This window comes from Gavia stellata, chromosome 26 (assembly GCF_030936135.1).
Source record: "Gavia stellata isolate bGavSte3 chromosome 26, bGavSte3.hap2, whole genome shotgun sequence".
Lineage (NCBI taxonomy): Eukaryota > Metazoa > Chordata > Aves > Gaviiformes > Gaviidae > Gavia > Gavia stellata.
In genome coordinates, this window is record NC_082619.1 from 2,485,224 (window position 1) to 2,509,785 (window position 24,562).

Genomic DNA, 24,562 nt, shown 5'->3' on the forward strand with positions numbered 1-24,562 from the left:
TTGTCACTACAGATAAGGACAAAGAAATATGTTGTTCAGGAGGAGGGGGCACAGACCTGCTTACAAACCGTAAGGATTTTTGCAAATATTCAGAAAAACATGGAAAAAAATTATTTGTTCTTGGATTGTATAAAACCGACCACTTTGTTGACCTTGCATTCTTATACATCACGAGTTCTCCACTGCTACTTGAGTCACTAGACTACACTGCCATTAAGTGCTCCAGATGGTATCATATTGATTATCAAAGTGACTTTTGAATTATATTTTCACTCATACGGTTCAAATAAACAAATGCAATCATTAATACACTATTTTCTCAATATGCTCAGTAAAACAGGCTTATTTCAAAGATGTTTTATAGGGGAATCATTTAGGAAAAAGTTCTATACCCCATTACCAAAGTAACTTAACTTTGTTTTACTTGTGGTGGGATTGGTTTCATGCATTGCTGCTACCACCTCCCAACTACATTCTGCAAGCACAGGGTGGCTGCTCCTGAACCATCTGAAGTGGCAGACTAGAGACCTCGGTTGCAGTATACTCATTTCAGCATCCCTCAAAACCCATTTTTAAGTAAAGCACATTAGATCTCTGGAACCTGCAGATCTGAAAACTCTCTTCAGAGCTTCTAACCTACCTAAGTCTTAATACACTTTCAGCTGGTTTAACTTGGCAAAGCACAAGAACAAACAAAAGCCTGGCAGTAAGGGGAGATCATAATATTTGCAAGCTAAATATCATTCAGTCACAAAGTGACTGACAAATCATATGATATCAAGGTGAAGTCAGATATCAAAGGCACAAACTAAATTATACTGAATGCAAGCCAGCCCTTTAAGCTGTTAATCCATCATTTGTTAGCAATGCAGCAAACAAGTTAATGAAGCCAAGCTGTCATTTGCTTTTAATGGCTCTAGCCTGTCAGGACTTATTTAAAGATTCCAAACCACCTTGGCCTTAAGTATTCCACCAAGTCTAGTAGTCTGCACAGAATAGGTAATTTATTCTGAAATATACCACTTTCTGTCCTGGAGAAGTAGAAGATATCACAGTCTACCTAAATAGGTGATGATAGTACACGCAAGGATAGTTTGTGCATTAACTAGCTTGCAAATAGGAAAGGCTGAGATGCAGGCAGCATGCCAGCACCTGGGTTACAGAAACTACTTTAAGACAGCTGAAACTTCATAGAGACGTTCTGCCACAATAGCTAGAATCTGGACACTGTTTGAATATGTGTGTATATACCTCTGGAGATAAGAGCCATGACTCTCTAGTTTTTACTGCAGATACCTAGAGCAAAGCACCCTGTTGTACCTTGCAAAGACTGAAATAGCAAAGCTACCTATGCTTTCATAAACATATCCTTTGTCAGATCTTACCCTCATGTCATACCCTCTGGCTACATGTTTCTGTGGTAGTTTTTGTTTTATTTGTCGATAGTAAAATAGAAACCAGAAGCCATCTTAGAATCGGCTGGATCTACAGGAGAAAGCAGCAGGACTTCTGTCACAAGGCAGTTTCCTGTCCAGCCTTTTCAGTAGTTCAAAGTACATTTGTTTACTGGACAATTGGAAGATTAAGATGGTATTTATGTCAAAACATATGACTCAGACATTGTCTGGCAAACCCAGGGGTCAATGCTTTTCATTTAAAATACTGTCCCTCACTTAGATGGACAATTGTACACATTTCAAATTTGGTATGTTAAGGCTCTATTAAAGAGGCACGTACATACCAAAGTGAGTACAGTGAAGGATAATGAAGACAATTAAAGGACTAGAGTGCTTGTCATACAAGGGGAGGCTGAGAGAGCTGTGGGTGTTCAGCCTGGGGAAGACAATGTGCAGAGGGGAATCTTATTGTGTGTATAAATATCTGACAGGAAGAAGACAACAGAGTAGACTCTTCTCAGCAAAAATACCCAGCAGTGGGAACCAGCTGGAACACAGGAAATTCAATTTAAACCTAAGAAAAAGGGTTTTTTCTGTGCAGGTGGTCAAATGCTGGAAGAGGTTGGCTAGACAGTGTAGTCTCCATCCACGGTCCTGAGCGAGCTACTCTGGTTGACCCTGCTCTGAGCTGCAGGGCTGGACTAGACATTCTCTACAAAACCCTTCCAACCTCAACTCTTCTGTGATCCGGCTTCAGTGTAAGGCAGTCAAAAGATCACTCATCTGGTTCAAGCTTAGTAAGGAACAAATAATCCCATATTAGGGGACACATCGTATTTCTAGTCTTATGAATGCCTATTAACAGAAGCAGTAATAATTGATTATAATTTCAGCTAAGGAAATCTACATTAGAAAGAATCTTTATAATTAAATAAACTCAGATCTCAAATAGCTTTGTCTAGGAAAGTTGCCGAATCTCTCTCTAGGGACGTTTTCAAGAATGATGCAGCTGATCCTGCACCAAGGCTGGGACACAGCAGATAGCTGCTCAAGCCAGCTTTCCAGTCCAGCTTTCTGCAGCTCTGCTTAAAACATTTATGAAGTTATCCAGGACAAACTGCTGGGTAAAACTTGGCTCTTACATGTACAGACATAATTAAATACTATAAGAAATCAGAGAAATGGCTGAATGTCTCCTTCATGTGGAAGCATTCTGGAGATACTGCAAGTTTATTCTTCACTTAAACAGGTGCAAGATGCTGAGAAGTTGTCGTTATAAGCACAGAGGTTTACAGTATCAAACATGTCTCCTTACAGCTTAGTATTTATGCTGAAATACTCCAGAAAACTTGTAAAACTGTCTTCTATACCGACTGAACCAGGATACTGCCATATGGCAAAGGACTGGTTATGAAGGGAATCTTATTTGCAGCAAAATTTGGTTTGAGGACTAAAGAACACTACTTCAGCTTCCCTAATGAGTAGAACAAAATCCAGAACAGAATTTAGGTCACTTTGGTTAAACTGTGCATCAGTTACTGCATGCTTCCAAGAGAAACACTCAGAAAAGTGTCAGTAAAACTCTAATAGCACTGTTACTTTTTCATTTGCACAACCACAGCACACTTTGCATGACTAATTACTGTACATATTTAATGTAGGAGTGTTTTCACATCTAGCTGCTGTTGTGTAAGAAATGTTTTTCCAAATATTTACCAGCCTCTTTGCAAGTTCAGTGCTTTGCTATTCCAAAATCAGATTTACTTTGAAATTTACTTCTCAGGGATGTTTGATTTTGCATGTGTAGAAGATGAGACTCACCAGACTGCCTGGGCTGATCTATTTTCCCATACAACCACTGGGCACACTCTGTGAATGCACAAGAGCCTCTTGCAAAAACAGGCTTAAGTCCCAAGGTACCCTTCGGGACAAGAGAGGCAGAGCATAAACAAAACTGACTAAAGGAGCTTATTTTGCATTTCTGTGCATTACTATCATTCCACAAAAGTACTTTTTTAAATGGGGTAGTGGATGCTTTGGCTGGCATCTGGCAAGAGTGAGAAATAAACATTTCGTTTCCATTGTGAACACTTTTGAAAAAAATCACAGAATAATCTTATGGTTCTTCACAGTAAAGCAGAGAGATGCCTGTGTGACAGTAGGAGTATCTGCACAATAATATAGCCTACAGTATCCCATTATTTCCTATAGGTTCTCTAAAAGGCAGCAAGGTCTTTGCAACCTACTGTCCAATTGCAAAACAGACTGAAAGTTGTAAGGAACACCTAAACAATCAGGAAAGTCAACTATGAGACATAAGACAGAGTAAGTATGCGAATGCAGTTAAGCTGTTCTTCCCCGGCACCATGTTTGGCAGTTGAAGTGTTTGCCTCTTAACTACTCCTTAAGTCTTTCCCTCCTTCACATTTCTTGCATGAAGCAGAAAAAAAGTACCACCAGAAAAGTACATACATAGGTACAGTCACCCTGTCACATGTCAAATGCTGTACTGGATCTCTAGATGAAGAAGTTACGCTATTATCACTTGTTTGGTAATTTCATGCTAAAACCTAGCAGGAGGCCACATGAGGAAACTGAAGGACAAGATCAAAATAACTGCTCCTAAACTTCAGCCAAAACCAGCACATTCCTTTAAATAGTTACAATTGTTAAGCTAGACATAAATCACACAAGCTGGTAGTTTGGTCATGTTTACTGCTTTTAAAACGCACATGTAGTACATCAGACAGCAAGCAAGAGGGGGTACAAACAACTGTAACTGAAAGCTTGGATATTCCCTTTCCCCTTGGTGAACAATTACATTGTTTTTAGGCTTAATAGTCAGCTTCCCCCTCCACAGTCTGGATTCTTGTAATATCAACAATCAGTCACTGATGAGAAGCTAGAGAGTTAGCCCTTCAGAACAGGTGCACTGTAGTTAGTTTAGCTAACAGGTAACTTGCATCTCAGCTGTTTTAGATACTTCAGGTGAAAGATGCTGAAGAAGGTTATAAGATGGTGGCTGTAAAGATACTTTTAAAAATACAGTGGAAACAGCTAGTTAAAAACTTTGTAGATCTGTAAAGTATTAAGCACAACTGAAACCTTTTTAATTCAAATGTTTTATTAAGTCTAAAGACCTTTTAAAAAAACAAATCTAAAGTGTAACAGCATTTGAAGTGTCTAGGCTAAACTTTATTTACTGCAATGACATTAAGACAAAAGGCAAATTCAAAACTGCTGTTGAGTATAGAAAATTTCACTGAAGCTATGAAGACAGTGAATAATGTCAGTACAGGGGTTAAAAATAATCTTGTCCATGAACTACCAGTCAGCACTATGAAATGATGGTTTAGCAGAGCTGAAAAGACTCAATGAGGTTTAATACCAGGCTACTCACAGTGAACTTGAAAGCCTGACATGGTATTAAGAGAACATTTATCAGTTACCAACTACTGACAAGTGTCTTGAAGAGCATGCTATGTTCTTTAAAATACCTTATTCAAGAGGAAGATAGAAAAGGGACTTCTATAAACCCTCACAAATTTTGTACATCACTGAGTAGCGAAGTTACTCAGAAGAGCTATCACAAAGGCTAACTTCAACCTAGAGAGTCTAATCTCTCTCTCAGCTCCTCCTGTACTCAGAAGGACGAGAGGCTCCTCTGGATGGTGAGTCAAAGCTCTGAACCAGCCCCCTGAGAGGCCTCTCATTCCTCACTGATTACAGAGGGAACATACAGGAAGATCAACCCCAATAGACTGAAGTTTGTCTTTCTCATTATACTTCTCCCACCTCACTAGCTTTTGACTAAAAGTTTAAATAAGCTGCTCTTGCCACAAACCTAGAGCAAGTTTTTGTTTGGTTTTTGGTTGTTTTGTTGTTTAAGTCCCCCTTCAAGTGCAATCAAAGGTTAGTCAAAGAACAAAATGGAGCACAATACTTAAATGCTGTCAGGAGACTGATTAACTAAAGAAATAGCAGGTTCCACAGGTTTCTAACCATCCTGCTTTACCACAGAAAACAAAGTAAAATCCCCCCAAAAGCAGGATCATGCATGGCAAAGTGTTAGAAACTTGGAAGACACTTGGGTACAGGACTCCAGAAGAGCATCACACTACTTGCGCTGTTTGAAAACTCATGTTATAAGAGGTAGACTTTATTTCACACACTGTTAGACTTGACATGGCAAATTCAATACACCCAAAGAAGGATCAGGGCAGGAAGGAGGAAAAGCTCATATAGTTTGAGTCCTCTTTCTACTTTTTTGGTTTTTGAATTACTACCCTGCTTTTCTCTACTTTCCAGTTACACCAAAGTTGCCCTGGACATGATATCCTGCTTATGACACAAGCAGTCCAATGATAAGGACTTTAAGGGGGGGAGGGGGATAACCCAGACAACAAGAAGGGACTTTGAACATTTGAATTCTGTTTCCATGAAATCCATCCCCCTGCCCTGCAGTGTAAAAAAATAAAGATCAGCCAGGCTCCACCTCTTCTGCACTCCAATCACCAGGGCCCTCTACATGCTGAACTCTATTCCGTTGCCCTCTGAGTTCATTCTGCCTGGTGATGTTGACTGACAGCTCCAGAGAAACTTTCTCTGCAACTGCAATTTTGTTATTGCAACTAAAGTGCATGTGAAAACTCTAAGTGCCTGAGCATCAAGCTTAAAACTCATGAAATTAGCTTTTATAAAGTAAGAACCTTTCTTGCTTAAAGACCTCAGTCCAATCCCTAAACAAAACAACAGTACCTGCTATGTATGAAATACTCCAGCTAAAAAGATTTTTTTTTACCTTTGAGAATATTTCTGATCCTCTGCTATTTTTCTGTTTCTTCCTTCTGTTACTCTACTAGGACATGCTAGACTCATTCATGGGAAATAAACCCATGTCCTTACAACTTAAAGTTGTTATTAGGTATTGCTAGACAGTGACCATTTGCTCTTCACCTAGCACGCACTGTTGTAGTGCACTTTTTGTCTGAGAGCTTGCAGAAAAACCAGGAGACTTTTCTCCCCCCTCTGAAATTCTAACATGTTTCTGCTGTTACCTCATTTCTGCTTCCTCCAAAAACATATAATGGTGACAAATACATACAACAGCAGAATATCCCATCCTTAATTACAAAAGCCACTCTGAGACAACATTCCAATAAATCAGAAAAAATTATTAATATAGAAAAAACCTGTATGGAAATGTTAAGTCTCTACTAATGGACCCAGAAAGATTCCTTAATTATTTTAATGAGAGAACAAGGTCTAAGTTAGATAGCTAAACTGTGTCTGAAACATACATTAGAGGATCTGCAAACAGGGAAAGTCTCAGAGCCCAAAATGCTTTGCTTCTTCAGAATGAACTAAGAGTTTAAGTTTTACAGGAAATGATACACATTAAAGCCAAGACAAATAAGAAGGCAAAAAGTCACCGTCCAAGTTACTTGTAGAATCTTCAGCCACACTGATTAAAGTTTTATATTTTTTTCTTTCTGTTAATGTTTTTCTGCTATGACCACCTCACTTTCTCACACAACACAGCAGCAAAAACAACTTCTGTTCATGTAAATGCAACTTGATAGTTACAGGATCTTGACTGAGTACTGTGAATGTTTCGTCTATGAAACCTTAAGACTACACAAAATACACAAACTTAAACTGATGTAGGTACAAAGGTAATTTTTAGATGGATTTTTAGCTTATGCTAATCACTTATGCAAGTCTGCATACAAATCTTTCAAGATAAACAACCTCCAACATTGTACTTCAAGGCAAGTAATAAGACGAATGGAAAGATTTCAGAAGGAAAAAAACAAAACACAGTTGTAGGCCAGCCTGCAACTCATGGCTGGGCTTCAAGATTAGCACTGGTTTGAGAACAGCAGCTTAGAAGGTGAGAAAAACAGAATCCCCCTTCTTCTTACTCAGTGTTTCCAGATGGTAATCAGTGTAAAGCAAATCATGCTGTTCCTTCAGAGAAAAACACAACACAAAAAAACAAACCAAAACAACAAAACCCACATTCCTGAGAAATGCACAAGACATTCAAAGGTTACCATACCCCAAAACAGACCTATGCTAACATGCTGTATACAGAAATGGGAGTAACATTCTTGGTATTTTATCATCCCAGCCTTATTAGAACATTGTCTTGCTATTCTGCAGTTTGTCAAACATTTCAAACAAGTTTATGAATAGCAAGGTTGTCTTTGGTCAGAAGAACACAGGCTCACCTAAATTTGTCATGTGCAGGAGCTGAAAAAAGCCTTTTTACTGTGATGACTGATGTGCATTTTAAAGTTAAAGGCACTAGCACAGGTTAGTTAAGTTAAAGGCAGTAGCACAGGTCAAAATGAAATGCATTTAACCTTTTAGTGTCAGATTTCGTATGTTTTTTCTTTGTGGCCTAAAAAGGAGCACTGCTATATATAGCTAGTTCTGGGAAAAAATTCAGCCTGTCCCTCCTTGAGAGGACTTCACTGCTACCCTAGCCTCAATAGCTTAGAAAAATCTCAAACAATAACTTGGCACATGTATGCATAGTAAATCACAGAAGACAAAATGCCCTAGAGATAACAGATAATGGCATAGCAGATGCCATAAGCCTGACTTTATTTAGAGTTATGACAGTTATTCAAGCTATACTGAAGGAGAGCTCAGAGGTTACAACCTGGCTGCCATAACCAGGTCTGTGTTACATGTTTGTAAAAGATTTTTTACTGTGCCCATTACCACAATCAAGAAGGTAGGGAGAGTGCAGGAACCATCTTCAATACTAGAATGCAGGCCTCAGGAGCATGAAATCACTTTTACTACTTACTCCTTAGCCCTTGGGAAGAATAAAGGCTGATGCACAGCCACTTCACAAATTCCCTTTTACGTAATCATCAGCAGAAGATTTCAAAATTTAGTAAGCTTCCTGAATTATTCTGGTCCTTCAAAATACTGAAGGAATCTCTACCGTTCTGCACTCTGAGCAATCACATACACTAAAAGAGAGCTTAGCAAGTGTGACGTGTTATCTGCTCGGAATATTTATGTACTACAGTTGTCCTGTATTGATTTAAGTAAAAACTTTTTCCAAAGAAACAGAATGGAGATATCTGTTGTAGTCCAAGCGAGCATTACAAACTAAGAAAGTTGCATCGTGAAGTATTACAGTTAAAAAATAACACTGTATTCCACACAAATTTAACACTGAAGTCCTGCTGGAGTGATGAATTTGAGCCAAAAAACAACAATTAATATGAATTTGACCATGCAGGTCAACACAGACAACCTAAAATTTTTATTATGAGTGTTACTCCAAGTCACCCCGCACCCGCTCCTGCCCACCATGTTCTTCCTGAAAACATTAAAAAAAAAATCACATCTGATAAATCAGTACATAACTGCACAAGAAACAGATTCTTCAGTTTACCTGAAATACTGTTTGGGCCACTGTTCATTACCAGGCTGAACATGTAAATATTGTTGTTTTTCATTTCAACTCAATGCTGAAAACCTGGTAGTTCTGTCAGCTAAGATGAGCTTTTATCCTGCACTGTTCTAACAAGCTATGTCTTCTGCTAAAGGAACATCAGTAATTTTTAACTTTCTTATGCTAACGTACACTGTAACAGTTTTCCCTAAAGTTCTTAGTTCTAAAATGAGAAACAGTGACAGTTATCACACATTTCTTGACAAAAAAAGGAAAGTGACATACTACAGTAAAAGGGATCCTTGGGAAAGATAAATACAACTGACAAACTTCAGAAGTTAACATTGAAATGTTGAACATGGAAATATTCTCTTGCTTACCGAAAATTTCTCCATTTTTGGCAAATTCTGTCACAAGGTACAACATGCTTTTGGTCTCCATCACCTGTTGATGGAGAAATCACACATGAGATCATTTGCGGCAAGAGCAGAAAGCAAACAAACACCCAAATGGATACTTATTTTCATTTTTCTCTTCTGGTAAAGCTGTGAAAGTCTTTGCCTTGCACATACAGTTATCACAATATTTCACTTTGTTTTTTCAGGTTACCTCAACAATTTCAAGGGGAGCATTTGCATGCTAAGCACAAGGGTAAGCTTTAAATACTTCATAAAGCCATTGTAGAGAGGAGGTAGGTAGGATTCTCGGCCACAAGTGACGAACACAAAATGATAGTATCCTCAGCAGCTAGTTCAAAGACTTTCCTTTAAGGAACCAGCCTAAAGTAATTCCCTTGCTCAACTTTTCTAACATGCTGATGGCTAGTGCTTGGGAAAGACGACTGGGGATAATACTGACTTCTGTTACCAACAGTTCTCTAGCTACAGAAAGGGAAAAAAAGAAAAAAACAGATGAGCATCAGTCTTCAAGCCTGGCAAAGTTCAGGTAAGCACCACATCACAGGACCCCACTATACAACCAGACAGTACAGCTACAGAACTATCACATCCTCAGTATATCCCCTTGTGGGGGGAGGAAAAACCCCCAAACTTGAAGCATCTACTTTCTCTTACGGTAAGTTCCAGCCTTCCTATTACAAGAACAGACTACTCACAATTCAAAAACATGGGAGGCTGGAAGGAATAGAGGGAGATAAAGAGTCAAAAAGAAAGAGGGTAAGGTGAATACTTCAAAACTTTTCCATGAACAATTGTTCATGGCCTTGAACAGAAAAGGCAGCCCAGTCAGTTATCTTGCAGCTTTCTTCCTAACAATCTACTCCTCAGTTGATTAAACAGCTACTCAGGTGTGCATTGTACAAATAGCATAATGAAAAGATACACTGAAAATGAAAAATCCTCTACTTCAAAATTAAAAAAGTTATTTAGGACATCCCTTCAGTACAACACAACAACTTCAACACCCAACACATTTTGGGCCTATTTCAATAACCACAGTAAAATAGTTCAGCTTGAGCTGTCTGTGGACAAGACCTTCTTGAATTTGATTTTTGCATTTTATTTATGCACAAGCTTGAAAGTATTAGAAGACTGCTCACCAATAAACTCTTTTTAGAGGAATGCTTTAAAAAAGGCAAATCCTGAAAGATACATAGTTATAAAAACAGCAAAATCGCCAAAAAAAATGAGAAGCCAGCACTCAGAACAAGATGGCAGTTCTTCAGTCTCTCCTGCACCCTTGTTTAATTCTACAACAGCTGAGCATATAATGACTGAAATGTCTGTATCTGGAAGGCAAAACAGTTTGGAAAGACTGTTAAGCCAACATTTGGAGACAGGAAGCTGCAACAGCCTGTGGATTACATATATATGGAACCATTCTTAATCAAGCCAAGATTGCTAGCTTCATTACCTAACTTTGACAATCCTCAGCAGTTCCTTGACATGAGACAATCCAGGAACTTGTAGTGTGGACGCAGTACAGTGATGGGCATATTACACAAAAAAATAGTGAGACTATTTGATTAAAGACTATTTTAAAAATAAACTCATCTACCTATCAAATGCATGTCTAACAGGCCAATCCCTTAATAGTAAAGGGGTAAGCACTACATAACAATTACCCCCTCTTCAAGTGATCTTGCTGACCTCCAGGCTTTATTTAACTATTCTCAGACTCTCCTCTACCATTTTTGTGTTTTGTCATTCATTCAGAAGGAACTGTGGTAGATATTACTCAAGCTAGTTAGAGATTTAACTCCCAAAGGTCTGCCTGTACTCAATGAATCAACATTTTAAAGTGGAAGTGCCAGTCTCTTTATTCAGTAGAACAACTCCAACACTAAGTCCAAGTCCTTGGGCTCACATTGCCTTTATATACATCGTCAGATGAAATTTAATTCAAAGTTTGGTTTTGGCATGCACAAATCTTCATTTGTTTGTTGAGCTAGGTTTATTTGAAACAAGCAAGAGTATCTCAGAAGCACCATGTGATTTGTTAAACAGAACACTAACAAACAGACCCCAAAGGGAATATTCTCAGGAAAGCCTTAAAAGCAAGAGCTAACTGAAGCAGAAATGTCAGCAGCCTCAAACATTTTACCATATGCTAGCAGGAACAGAAAATGAAACAGAAGAGAAACAATATAAAACAAACCTGTATTTTACTGTACAAACTATGCACACAAAAAAGGTCACAAGTAAAAACCTTCAAAAGTTTTCGTTGTCTTCAATTGCATGCGTTATCACAAATGCAGGTTTATCTCTTATGTAAATACACATTGTTGTACCATAATTATTCATCCTTTATGTTATAAGAGATGCATTCAATTCTACATACATAATTTTTAGGATAAATATCAATTTGTCCATATCCACAACAGAAGTGAAATGCAAGATTGCAACAAAAATAAATCCAAAGAATAGTAATCTGTCTCGTAGTAAATGCACTTCAAGATAAAGTGTTTGCAAAGCTCTTGCTTGGTGCATGTATTTACATCACAGGCACATCCGCAGAATCTGTATTTACCTAGCCTCATGTCTTATCATCTTTGGATAAGAAAAAAGGCTGCAATTACTCCTCAATCTGCACTCTGAGGCAAGACTTGACTAAAGAAAACCACTGTATCCTCCCAGCTAGTACCCACTGGAGACACATTATGCTGAATATTCCTACCCTGCTCTAGCTTACATAGTACTTTGTCTACTAACAGACCCAGCGATGAGACTTTGCTGTATCTCCCACTCAGCTCTTTCACTAACATAAAATTTACAACCTTCTGGGTATTTTAAGCAGATTTCAGGTACACTTCAGTATCCAACACAGCCAGCCTAATTGGTACGACAGAATGAAAAAGACCACAACTGATATACTTTCAAAAAAGTTAAACACTTATCCAATACAAATCAATTCTAGAAAAGCTGAGTTTGTCACAGACTGTTGCTCTGCCAGAAATCACTGGTGTAGAGCAAACTTTTCATACAGGAGCAAAAGAGAGAGAGGGAAAAGGGAAAAAAGACACCACTAACCATACCTGGTAGAGCTTTATAATGTGTGGGTGATCAAGCATTTTCATTATCTGCACTTCTCGGTAGATCTTCTCCAGATTCACAGCATCCAGCTGAGACTTGTCAATGATTTTTATTGCTACCTGCAGACAAATAGCAAAAGTGAGATTAAAACTTCCCAACATTTTCCTCATTAGTTTATCCTCATTATAAAGGGAATAATGCAACCCCAGATAACTGGGGGCTTTCTTCTAGCTCAGAAAAACACATCCTACACTTAAAAATACAGCACCACAGCATTAAACATATCCGTAGTCCCACTAAGTGGCTGCAGGACTGTCACCTACATCAGCATATCAGAAAAAGAAAGTTTTACATGGAAGACACAGAATCACAGAATGGTTTGGGTTGGAAGGGACCTTAAAGATCATCTAGTTCTAACCTCCCTGCCATAGGCAGGGACACCTTCCACTAGACTAGGTTGCTTAAAGCCCTGTCCAGCCTGGCCTTGAACACTTCCACAACTCCTCTGGGCAACCTGTTCCAGTGCCTCACCACTCTCATAGCAAAGAATTTCATCCTTATATCTAATCTAAATCTACCTTCCTTCAGTTTAAAGCCCTTACCCCTTGTCCTATCACTACCTGCCCTTGTAGAAAGTCCCTCTCCAGCTTTCTTGTAGGCCCTGCTTCAGGTACTGTAAAAGTCTCCCTGGAGCCTTCTCTTCTCCAGGCTGAACAACCCCAACTCTCAGCCTGTCCTCACAGGAGAGCTGCTCCAGCCCTCTGATCATCTTTGTGGCCCTCCTCTGGACTTGCTCCAACAGGTCTATGCCCTTCTCATGTTGGGGGCCCCAGAGCTGGACGCAGTACTCCAGGTGGGGTCTCACGAGAGCAGAGGGGGAGAATCCCCTCCCTCGACCTACTGGTCACGCTTCTTTTGATGCGGCCCAGGACACGGTTGGCTTTCTGGGCTGCAAGCACGCACTGCTGGCTCATGTTGAGCTTCTCGTCAACCAACACCCCCACGTCCTTCTCCTCAGGGCTGCTCTCAATCCATTCTCCGGCCAGCCTGTATTTGTGCTTGGGATTGCCCTGACCCACATGCAGGACCTTGCACTTGGCCTTGTTGAACTTCACGAGGTTCACACAGGCCCACCTCTCAAGCCTGTCAAGGTCCCTCTGGATGGCATCCCTTCCACCCAGCGTGTCGACCTCACGACACAGCTTGGTGTCATCGGCGAACTTGCTGAGAGTGCGCTCAATCCCCCTGCCCGTGTCACCAAAGATGTTAAACAGGGCCGGTCCCAATACCAACTCCTGAAGAATGCTACTCATCACTGGTCTCCACTTGGACATAGAGCTGCTGACTGCCACTCTGAGTGTGACCATCCAGCCAATTCCTTATCCACCAAGTGGACCATCTCTCAAATTTACATCTCTCCAATTTAGAGACAAGGATGTTGTGCAGGACAGTGCCAAATGCTTTGCATGAGTCCAGGTAGATCATGTTGGTTGCTCTTCCCTTATCCACCAATGCTGTAACCCCATTGTAGAAAGCCACCAAATTTTTCAGGCACGATTTGCCCTTAGTGGAGCCATACTGGCTGTCACCAATCACCTCCTTGTTTTCCACTTAGCGTAGTTTCCAGGAGGATCTGCTCCATAATCTTGCCAGGCACAGAGGTGAGACTGACTGGCCTGTAGTTCCCTGGCTCTTCCTTTTCTCCCCTTTTAAAAACGGGGGTTATGTTTCCCCTTTTTCCAGTCAGTGGGAACTTCACCAGACTGCAACAGAACAGGTGATGGAGGCCAGTGCTCCAATGAGCACAGGTGCAGAATGCTCTTATATCAGTAGCAGGTGGGAACAACTGAGGACCCTCCATGTAGCAGTGTTGAAAAGACAAAAATCTTAAAAAGCCTAATGGTGTCCATTTCTGGAGTCAAGGTAGCCAATTTGAATCCCACAAATGCAAAATAATGTTTTAAAAGAAAAAGTGTTGGCTCAACACAATAATCAAAACATGGTGGATCCATGTAGTTTCAACTGTTACGTGCTTATTTTAACTGTAATTAATATGCTACTACATAAGGACACCTGCAGTTCACCCATTCATGGGAAAAAACTCTGTACAGACCTGTTTGCAAGGTTTGACTGACAAACATATCTCAATTAGTTTAGAAAACAGATCTCGGTCCTATTGACCTTGTTCTTAGCCAATACCTGCAAAGTGAATTACAGGTAACTACACATGTTTAGGAGACTAAAATCTTCAAACAAAAGACATTAAAAAATGTTAAACCAAGAAGTAAGAAAAACATAGCTGCTATAAAAACCATGCAAAGGATAACAACAGTAAAGAGTATTGAATATATAAATGGTGTTTATTCACCCTGAATATCACAATATTAATGCTGAAGCAAGAGCAAACAATGTAAGTCACACAAATGCTTCCAATTATAACTGGATTTCACAAATTATTGAACTATAGGAGACAGCTGCTATGCAGGACAAAAATCCACAGGAGGTGAACCTCATTATCTCCAGTAAGGCTGATTATGGACCCACCTGAATTCAGTATTAACTATTTCTTGACTTCATTTCAGTATACTTTTGCTTGATAACCTCTTCAAAAGTCACTTGTATTCCCCAACCACCAGAAAAATAAGATTCTCTATGAGTGAATAAACTGCTCTAGCCTTATAATCAGTGAAAAGTTGTTTTGTTTTTAAGATGCAGGATCACAGAATCACTACGGTTGGAAAAGACCTGTAATATCATCAAGTCCAACCTGATGCAGTCTTACATAGCTGAAGCAGAACAAGACTATTTTCCAAAGCAAACAATTTTTTAGAACTTTTGAAAGATAGATGTGGGTTTGTTTTTTTTTAAAAAAACCAATGTCTGATTAATGTAGAACTCACTGAAACTAGATTTATCAAAAAACAATACACATTTATAAGAATAACTATATATACAGCCATTAGACAGAACAAGAAAAAAGGTTCACATCCCACTACATTTTCACCATTAGTCATAAGTTATTCCATAGCCTTTATTCTTCAAAACATTAACAGTGGACACTTTGGAAGAAGTGGTACCTACAACCACTCCACACTACCCTCCTTCTCCCCAGCTCTCTGCAACTTTCTTCTATCCCAGTATAACATACAGCAATTTAGAGGACCCTGATGCCTGATCTTTTCAAAACATGCTTCTGCCTGTTGTCTTCTGCTAGCTATTTGTATTTACAGCACTCTCCACAATGCATCTACTTGGGCCTCTTTTACAGTACACTACATTGCACACTGAGAAGCATACAGGAACAGTGATGCTCAAGATGTCAAGGCTTTGACACCGTCTCCCACAGTATTCTCCTGGAGAAACTGGCAGCTCATGGCTTAAACAGGCACACTCTTCGCTGGGTAAAAAACTGGCTGGATGGCCGAGCCCAGAGAGTTGTGGTAAATGGAGTTAAATCCAGTTGGCAGCTGGTCACAAGTGGAGTCCCCCAGGGCACAGTTTTGGGGCCAGTCTTGTTTAATATATTTATCAATGATCTGGATGAGGGGATCAAGTGCTCCCTCAGTAAGTTTGCAGATGACACCAAGTTGGGTGGGAGTGTTGATCTGCTCGAGGGTAAGAAGGCTCTGCAGAGGGATCTGGACAGGCTGGATCGATGGGCCAAGGCCAACTGTATGAGGTTTAATGAGGCCAAGTGCCAGGTCCTGCTCTTCGGTCACAACAACCCCATGCAATGCTACAGGCTTGGGGAAGAGCAGCTGGAAAGCTGCTGGGCAGAAAAGGACCTGAGGGTGCTGGTTGACAGCCAGCTGAATACAAGCCAGCAGTGTGCCCAGGTGGCCAAGATGGCCAACGGCATCCTGGCCCATATCAGAAATGGTGTGGGCAGCAGGAGCAGGGAGGGGATCGTGCCCCTGTACTCGGCGCTGGTGAGGCCACACCTCGAATGCTGTGTTCAGTTTTGGGCCCCTCACTACCAGAAGGACTTTGAGGTGCTGGAGCGTGTCCAGAGAAGGGCGACGGAGCTGGTGAGGGGTCTGGAGCACAAGTCTGATGAGGAGCGGCTGAGGGAGCTGGGGGTGTTCAGTCTGGAGAAGAGGAGGCTGAGGGGAGACCTCATCGCTCCCTACAACTACCTGAAAGGGGGTTGTGGGGAGGGGGGTGTTGGTCTCTTCTCCCAAGTGACAGCGACAGGATGAGAGGAAACGGCCTCAAGTTGCACCAGGGGAGGTTCAGGCTGGATATTAGGAAAAATTTCTTTGCTGAGAGAGTGGTGAAGCACTGGAAGAGGCTGCCCAGGGAGGTGGTGGAGTCACCATTGCTGGAGGTGTTCAAGGAACATGTGGACGTGGCACTGCGGGACACAGTTTAGTGGGCATGGTGGGGTTGGGTTGGTGGTTGGACTTGATGATCTTACAGGTCTTTTCCAACCTTAATGATTCTGTGAAGATAGCAGGTCCTCAAAGATTACAGATCTCCCTTTGAAAGTTTCTGTCTTTTGACTATGAAGACACTATCTCCAAAACATGCAAATAAAACACACGGATCATCTGCTTCTGCTCCTATTTGTTACCCCCTCATCCTATTCCCATTCCTTCCAACTACAATATTAATTTGCTGTCTTACACTTGGTACATGTATAAGACTTGATAATAAAGGCCTGGTTTCACGCATGCAAGGAATAAGGGACAGGCAAAAGAAGAACAGTAATATGCATGGGACTGGACTATCCACATGCATACTTCCCACTTGGTCTTGCTGAATTTGCACTCCCTTTGACTACTCCCTACAGCAATTGCTCATTCTCTCAGCAGGTCCTGTTTCTCTCACTTAAAGGCAGAACAGAAAGCTGCTTCCTTATTTGGTCTGATTGTATGCCATGTGGCAGCAGAGGATGCGAACGATCATTCACACAGCTTAAGAAAAAACACCACACAAAAAACATACCTTTAAGTCTCCCTGGCCTAATTTAAGATCACACCTAATAAAATGACTTCTGGTTATTGTTTATTTTTTGCAGGCACAATTTATTAGCCTAGTAAGAAATCACTTCACTAGAAAGTTACAAAATGTCAAAGTAATGAAACCAAACCACTAAAGCCAGATCAAATTCTTATACATCAGGAAATAATTTATTAAAAACAATCATGTGTCACATTTCTCCCCTTCCTCTAATTCATCTTACACTGTCTCTCTGGAATCAACCAGACACACACAAGCTGATTTCTCCTTCATTCTCCACATCTATCCCAGTTTATACCCGTTATTTGGGTGACCTTCAGATTTAAAGGAGGAACGGAGCCCTCTATTTCTTATTTACAAACAGATAAAAAGATTAATCTGTAGCAATCTTGCATTCCTATCACAAAACAGAAATAGGTCTTTTCAGTCAAGCAACAAGGTATCTCCAATCTTGGATAAGGAAAGTTTAAATGCCTCCTTCATCAATCTAGAGTAATGCAAAGAAATCCTGCTGCATTTTTTTTGGTATTTAAAGTTTAATGGCAATCTAATTAGAGTAGTGATTTACACTGGCAGCATCAGCCTCTCAGTAACTACAGGTATTTACAATAGCTTCTTTCTTCCCCTCCTTCTTTCTACACATAGACAAGACAGTGTAGAAGCTTTATCTAAAACTTGCATCACTTGCAACTTTTAAGACTGCCTCCTTCCCTGGCTTTGGTTGATTTAATTTCACCTTACAGTCACGGTGCATTTTCTCCCCATAGTTAGGTGTTTTATGAGGCTCTCTTCAAATGCAAGCAAGAAGTACAGTAACTTTCTCCCATTTACTCTTCTTGCACATAGGTAATGTGTGCAGTACAGAAAAGCTAATAAAAGCAAAGCTATACAAGACTTCAAAGAAAAAAGGTTAGGTCTAGCATAGAAGAGGAAAAAACCCAAACAAGTGAAACTGCAGCAAAGCAATAAATAAGGGGGTTTGGACAATTTGGAAAAAAACCAACACAAACCAAAACCAAAAAACCCACAAAACCAAAAAAACCCAACAGCAGCCTGCTCTCTGGGGCTCATGCTGAACCTTTTTTTATCTATTCATCACACTATCACCAGTTTGATTAGCACAAATATTCCTTCTTCTGTACTTCTCACTCCCTCCTAGTGGGGAGGGAGAGAATTCTGCAACTGTATGGCTTGCTAGCGCTTCTTTTTCCAAGGAAGCTTGACTCCCATGACCTTATCCTAGTGAGAAATCTAGCTTTATAAGTACATTGACTCTTGGTGGTTTTTCCAGTATAGTTCGGCACTTCCACAGTTTGCTCTTAAATTTTGACTGTTCCTTTTACTGAAAGCACAAATATTTCAAATACAGCCTGTTACCACTTCCAAGCCTACCTACAAGTGTTTATGTTGCCAATTTCTCCAGAGATATCAGGCATTATTCTGAACACTGCAGTTCTTAGAAGCTAACATCCGCAACGAGTTCTGACAAAAACCCATCAGTTTTTGACTGATAACAAAAGTATCCATTTCCCTAGAAAAACCTAGATAACTCATTTGTCCATCTTCAGTTCTAAAGATTAAGAAATTGAAGTGGAAATGGAAGTATTTAATAATCAGTGCCTACTGCAGTTTTTATGTTTTCCAAGGTTAATAACACTATGCCACTATATAATCACTAATTACTAAAAAGTTATTTCATATAAAATAAAAATCTGTGTAAGACATTCTTCATCTTTACATGGTTACAATCCTTGAACAGATCTGACTTCCTGAGCAACCAGTAAGATTTCATTAGAGGAAAGCAGCATTTAAAAAAAGAATAATAAAAAAGTATGGGTCATAAATTTGGGAAGCATGGCTACAAATCCTGCTATAACCTTCACTACACTTTTGGGCCAAGAGCAGTGTTCCAATGTTTCCTACTTTCTTCCTTTTCCAGACATTTCCTATCCTATCTCCTTGCTGCAAACATTTAGAAATACAACAGTTCCCAAAGGCAGTTGAAAGACTGAAACCAAATCCTTCTTCTGAAAGTGTGGGAACAAGAAAGCAAGTCTTCAGGTCACACATTGCTTGGAGCAGACGGCTCCAGAAAAGTCCTCCTTCAATAGTTTTGACACATTTCCTTACCCCTCTGTACCACAAGTAAAAAGCAATCATAGATTTACAACAAGTCACAGAAAGTTAACACCCCACAGAAGCACACAGTAACATTCTATATTGTCTATACAATCTCCCACCTACTCCCAAAACTGTAACACTAACATGTATCACTGATGAAAGTATTCTGCATTTATAGCTTTTGACTCTGAAAAGACCTGTTTTGTTTACACACTGGGCATTCAGGTACAACAATGCATCAAGGACTTGGATGAAATACTTCCACAAAAATGTTTTTAAGAAGATATCGCCAGATAAATAATGTCAGCATTAATAAAATGCTCTTTATAAGTCAGTTAATACTGAACTCCTGCAGGCAATTATGGAGCTAGAAAAATTACGTTACATGTGACTTCGCAAATGTTGGAAAACAACTTGTTTTGGAGCACTACAGAATGAGCCACTGTCTGAACAGGCTACTTCCTACCTCTGTCATCATGTTAAGAGATGCATTTTGTGCTGCTACATCTATAATCTGTTCAAAAACAGACAAACAAGACTTCTTTAGCTAGATCATTCAGTTGACAGCTATCACTAATATATTCATAAATGTGTACTGTGTAACCACATCAGTTCGGTCTCTCAGATATCTGAAATAATTCTAAGCACAGCTCTCCACTAATTAAGAATCTTATTTAATATGCAAAAGAAGAGATACAAACTAATGAAGCACAAGCTATATCTCCAGTTTAAACAGGTTTAGTTTCAAAATCCCACCACATTACATCAAACCACATTTTGTCTTGCAACATGGAGTTATTTGGTACTATTAAGCGGTTGGTTTTGAACAGAGAGTAAAAACGTGTAACCACTTGAAGAAAAAATTCTGCTATTCGCAATCCTTGTACAACTCTCAATGTGTATATTATATATGTGCATACAGTGGCAGGGTTCTATAGGAGAAGCAGCATAGCAGCAGCTGGCACCACTGCTTCCACAGTCAAATGCAGATTAGACATCTCAGTCTATTCTGAATCTTCAGTTTTCATGCATCTTGCTAGGGCCATAGAAGATTTAGAGAAAACCCACTTGGAAATTCTTAAAATCCAGCAACTTCTCCAAATGATGTGAGAAGGAACAGTGCATTCAACAGTAACAGCTCACTTTTGTCCATAATCTCAGCTGTGTCATGATGACAGGAAAAAGGGAAGTAATTCTTAGAGGTGGAGAAGCTGCTTCAACATGGGGAACAGTTTCCTATCCAAAAAGTGTGTTTTGTTCCTGAATATGCAGCTTGCTAACAGCTACTATCATCTTGCAGAGATGCTGGAACATCACTTTAATCTTTTGAACACAGTGCAGAGAGACTGACTGCACACAGAAATGAATTCTCATTTCTCTAGTATGGTCAATCATTGCCACAGCACAAGCAAACTGACTCCAGTTTGGCACATACCAAATTAAGGACAATTACACAAGTTCTGCAACTCTAGTTTTGGCTTTTTTTATTTAAAGAGTTTCCTTCTCCTAAGGAAAAAAGACAATAAACCAAAAAAATCCCAATCAAACATCAATATATAGTATTAGTACATACTTCAAATGATAAAAGAGGGAATCCTGTTCCTTCCCTTATCTTCCCCTATCACCAGTTTTTGCAGCTTAAAGACTTATATTCCAAAGTGTCCTTGCAACTTTAATGATTTCTTTCAATTTAAAAGTACTAGGAATAGCACACACTTCCTTCCCTCTTTTACTAAAGGCCTAGAGAACTGGAGTTTGCTGAATCCTCATCAGACATCTGGGAATTGAAATTGTCAAGCAGTGAAGGTGAAATGGTGCTCAGAAAAGATTCTATCTATCCTTCAGCTACTCCAACTTTCAATTTTCATTGTTTTTATATTATTCATTTAATTCTCCAACTAGTCTTTCAAAAAAACAAAACCAAAAAACACAACACACACTCCCCAACATGGCCTCACAAGTTAACATACAAGAAGAGGTTTGTCCATGTCAGTGAAAGTTTTTAAGGTTTCATGCAGGTTACAGAAATTCAGATTAGAGTTGTTAACCCAATACATCCTAAAAGTAGATAAACTGCATTAAAATTAAAAAACCACAACTTCCTGCAATCTGGAGCAACTCCAATTTGCAACAACAAAGTGTTTGGATATCACAGATTTGTAAAAGCATTAGCCTCCCTTAGGGTGCAGCACATTATACTCAACCTGATCTACCTGTGTGCTCCCGCTCTCTGCCTCCAGATACATGTTCCTCCTCTCCCCCTTGCAACAGATCTAGAGAGCCCACAGCTGCAAACAGTTAAATCAGCACCCTGAGTCTTTTTTTTTGCAATAGTGTCATTTTCCCACTGAATTACTCCACTAACCCAAACTGTGTGCTATATAGCACAGGAAGCTGCTGTCTCCGCTTGTATCATTCACTTTCCCACGTACCTAGGCACGCTCGATCAGGCACTTGATCTAACTACTATCACTTCTTCTATCAGGAGATGCTAATTTTCAGAGAAAAGTGCAAACCACCTGTAACACACCAGACAGCTAAAAGCATAACTGTGAACTTCAAGGACATACTAATCCGAAGGGTTTCATCTTCATCTGAGGAGCAATGGCTTGTATTCTTCTGCAGATGACTAATCCTTAGGGGGTATTAGTTACAGAGGTTTGGGGGTGGGTGAGGAACATGACTCTTTCACACATAGCCTATTCACAAAGGCCTTCCTTCATCCTTAAAGTGCATTGCTTTTTTCCAAGTAGTACCTTCATCTATTCCGAGAGCTTTTCAGTACTGTTCATTATTTCACTAGAAGCAAATATCCATCTTCTTGAACTTTATGCTTCCAATTACTTTTGTTCTCTTTTCTTAGTCTCCTCTTCTCCTTCTGAGGAAAAATTTTTGCTTATTTTTGCATGCCTCGTTAACAAAAGTTACCCTGAGATCACAGGATTTCTCGGCAACAGGATAAATTAGCATGGCAGGAAGGCATGTGTCATTAACTTAAATGGCAACAAACACACAAACAACAAGCAAAGCAAAGGTCACATTCAAACGTGTAGCCCCCTCTGGGGCACCCTGTACGGACTGGCATTAAAGAGGGTCTGGCACTACCTCTACTACTACACATACATATCAATCCCCCCCATTTTCCTTCACTTTCACACTTCTTTCTGACTATTTAGTCATGCAATTTTAGTCTTGCATTAATATAGGATTCAAGTTATGATTTCTGAGTTTGTTTGCATACACCATCTACTACCCTGTGTTATGTGTGTCTTCTGCTTCATGCCTGGTTTCATTTTATTTTCACCTACACTTTGCTGACAATTTATGGCAACTATATTTACTATTTTCAGGTCAAGTTAAAATTTTATATTACGATATGTAGGTTTTCTACAACAAGGACAGATTCTGTACATAATCCTTAAGTGCAGACCTTTCAAGGTAATAAGATCTCATCTTTTTTTAATGTGACAGTTATTGACTAATCAGAGTTATGTAAAAAAACCAGACAAATATTTTTATAGGTCAAAGCCACACAAAATACAATTTCAGAGTACCAATGCTAAAAAAGCCCAACAACAAACAGGTTCCAAATTTAAAGGATTCTAATAGGGAGATTCAGGAGAAACTCAGACAAGGAAATAGTCTTTTTTAAAAGGGCTTTCTGAGCAACTCTCAAGAGCAACACAGTGCAGATCTTCCCACAGTACAGACCTGATGGTACACAGGTACAGCCTTTCCAGAACCTAATAAGCTGAATATTCTTCCTCAGGAGGTTTAATAAAGGCACAGATGAATGTGAGAAATTAGTAACTCAAGAAATTTAAGCAACAGTTTAGAACAAGCTTGCAATATGAACAGCTTTCCATATAGAAACATTAATAAGCAGGACTTCCACTTCATGTGCATAGTGAACACTATATGAAGTGAGGTGGTCCAAACTTGAAGTGCTTATTCAAAGTAGTATTTGGCTAGAATTAATTTCCCCTGACATCACTAGAAGTGATCTTAATAGGGCTCCCCTTCCCCAAAGATCACATAAATAACTGCTGAGTTAGTTGCTAGAAGTAAGTTCCAGATAAACATTCTTGCATCTCTTACTGCAGAAAGTCAATGTAGCAGTACTGAAAAGTGAGAGACCTTGACACAAATCTCTGACACAGGCAAATCTGCTGCAAAAATCATGCTGAAGATTAAAAGGCTTCAGACTGGACACAAGGCTCCTCAGAAAAGGAAAGCTAGTTAAAAAGATTCAAGACTGTATTAGAAGGCACTGGAATTCAGCAATTTCCCAGGACACACATGGAGAAATCATACCAGAGTTCGGCAGCTGTTAAGCTGTAAGTTTTTCTGCAAGCTTCATTATTTTGAACAATACTAAACAAATATACTTTCTAAAATGACAAATAAAAATCAAGATTAAAGTTTTCATCCCCATCACAAAGTCTGACAAAGAGCTGACAACTAAAAAGTAAACAACAACTTACTATCTTCAAGTGAAGCATTTAGAAGTTGGGCATATGGCATCAAACTTGGGAACAGAACACCAACATTGCCAGGTCTTTGCTTGGCTCTTCAGTAATAGCAAAAAAGGATTTAAAAATAATTTACAGTTTATTATGAAACTTGAGAAATAAGAGAGTAAGAGAAATTGCTTTTAATACTAGAGATGCAAAGCTCATCTATCACTGCAGTTAGCATTGCAGGTTTGTTTTCCTTACCTGAAGTCCAAGCTAAGGGCATTTTTCATTCCTGTAAGGAATGATTTTACCACACAAGACAACAGTAACTGAATAATTGCAGGTCTTCTCAGTTTTTTTACATTGTACTTCTGACAATATTTTATTTACTTTTGTCTGGTACAGAGCAGCACAGTAAGCTCTTCTGCAGTAAACAATGAAAGCAACTGTAAGAGCCTTACAAAAAGCTTACCTCTAGGTGTAGCGACTAAAACTACCTAAGAAGAAAATATAAGAGGAAGCTGATCTTTCAAAGCCATGACTCTCATCAGATACCTGCTTTTTAAAAAAGTGAACATGACTGCATTTTATCCACACAGACTTCCAGTCATTTTTGGTTTAGGTCAGGTGTAAGATATTAACAATCTACAGGCTAGTAATCACTGGGAAACATACATTGGGGGCGGCAGTTAAACAAAGAGACTAAAAATGGTT

The 24,562-nt window shown here is 39.5% G+C and overlaps 1 protein-coding gene across 1 annotated transcript in view; it reads right to left on the bottom strand.

The window, feature by feature from the left end:
- The window catches only part of SIK2 (salt inducible kinase 2), a 57,914-nt gene that overhangs the window by 32,340 nt on the left and 1,012 nt on the right, over positions 1–24,562 (bottom strand). The window contains exons 2-3 of the mRNA XM_059829701.1: positions 12,311–12,427; positions 9,198–9,261 (exon numbers count right to left, since the gene is read on the bottom strand). Coding sequence (XP_059685684.1) covers positions 9,198–9,261; positions 12,311–12,427 — 181 coding nt within the window. The remainder of the gene's footprint in view (positions 1–9,197; positions 9,262–12,310; positions 12,428–24,562) is intronic.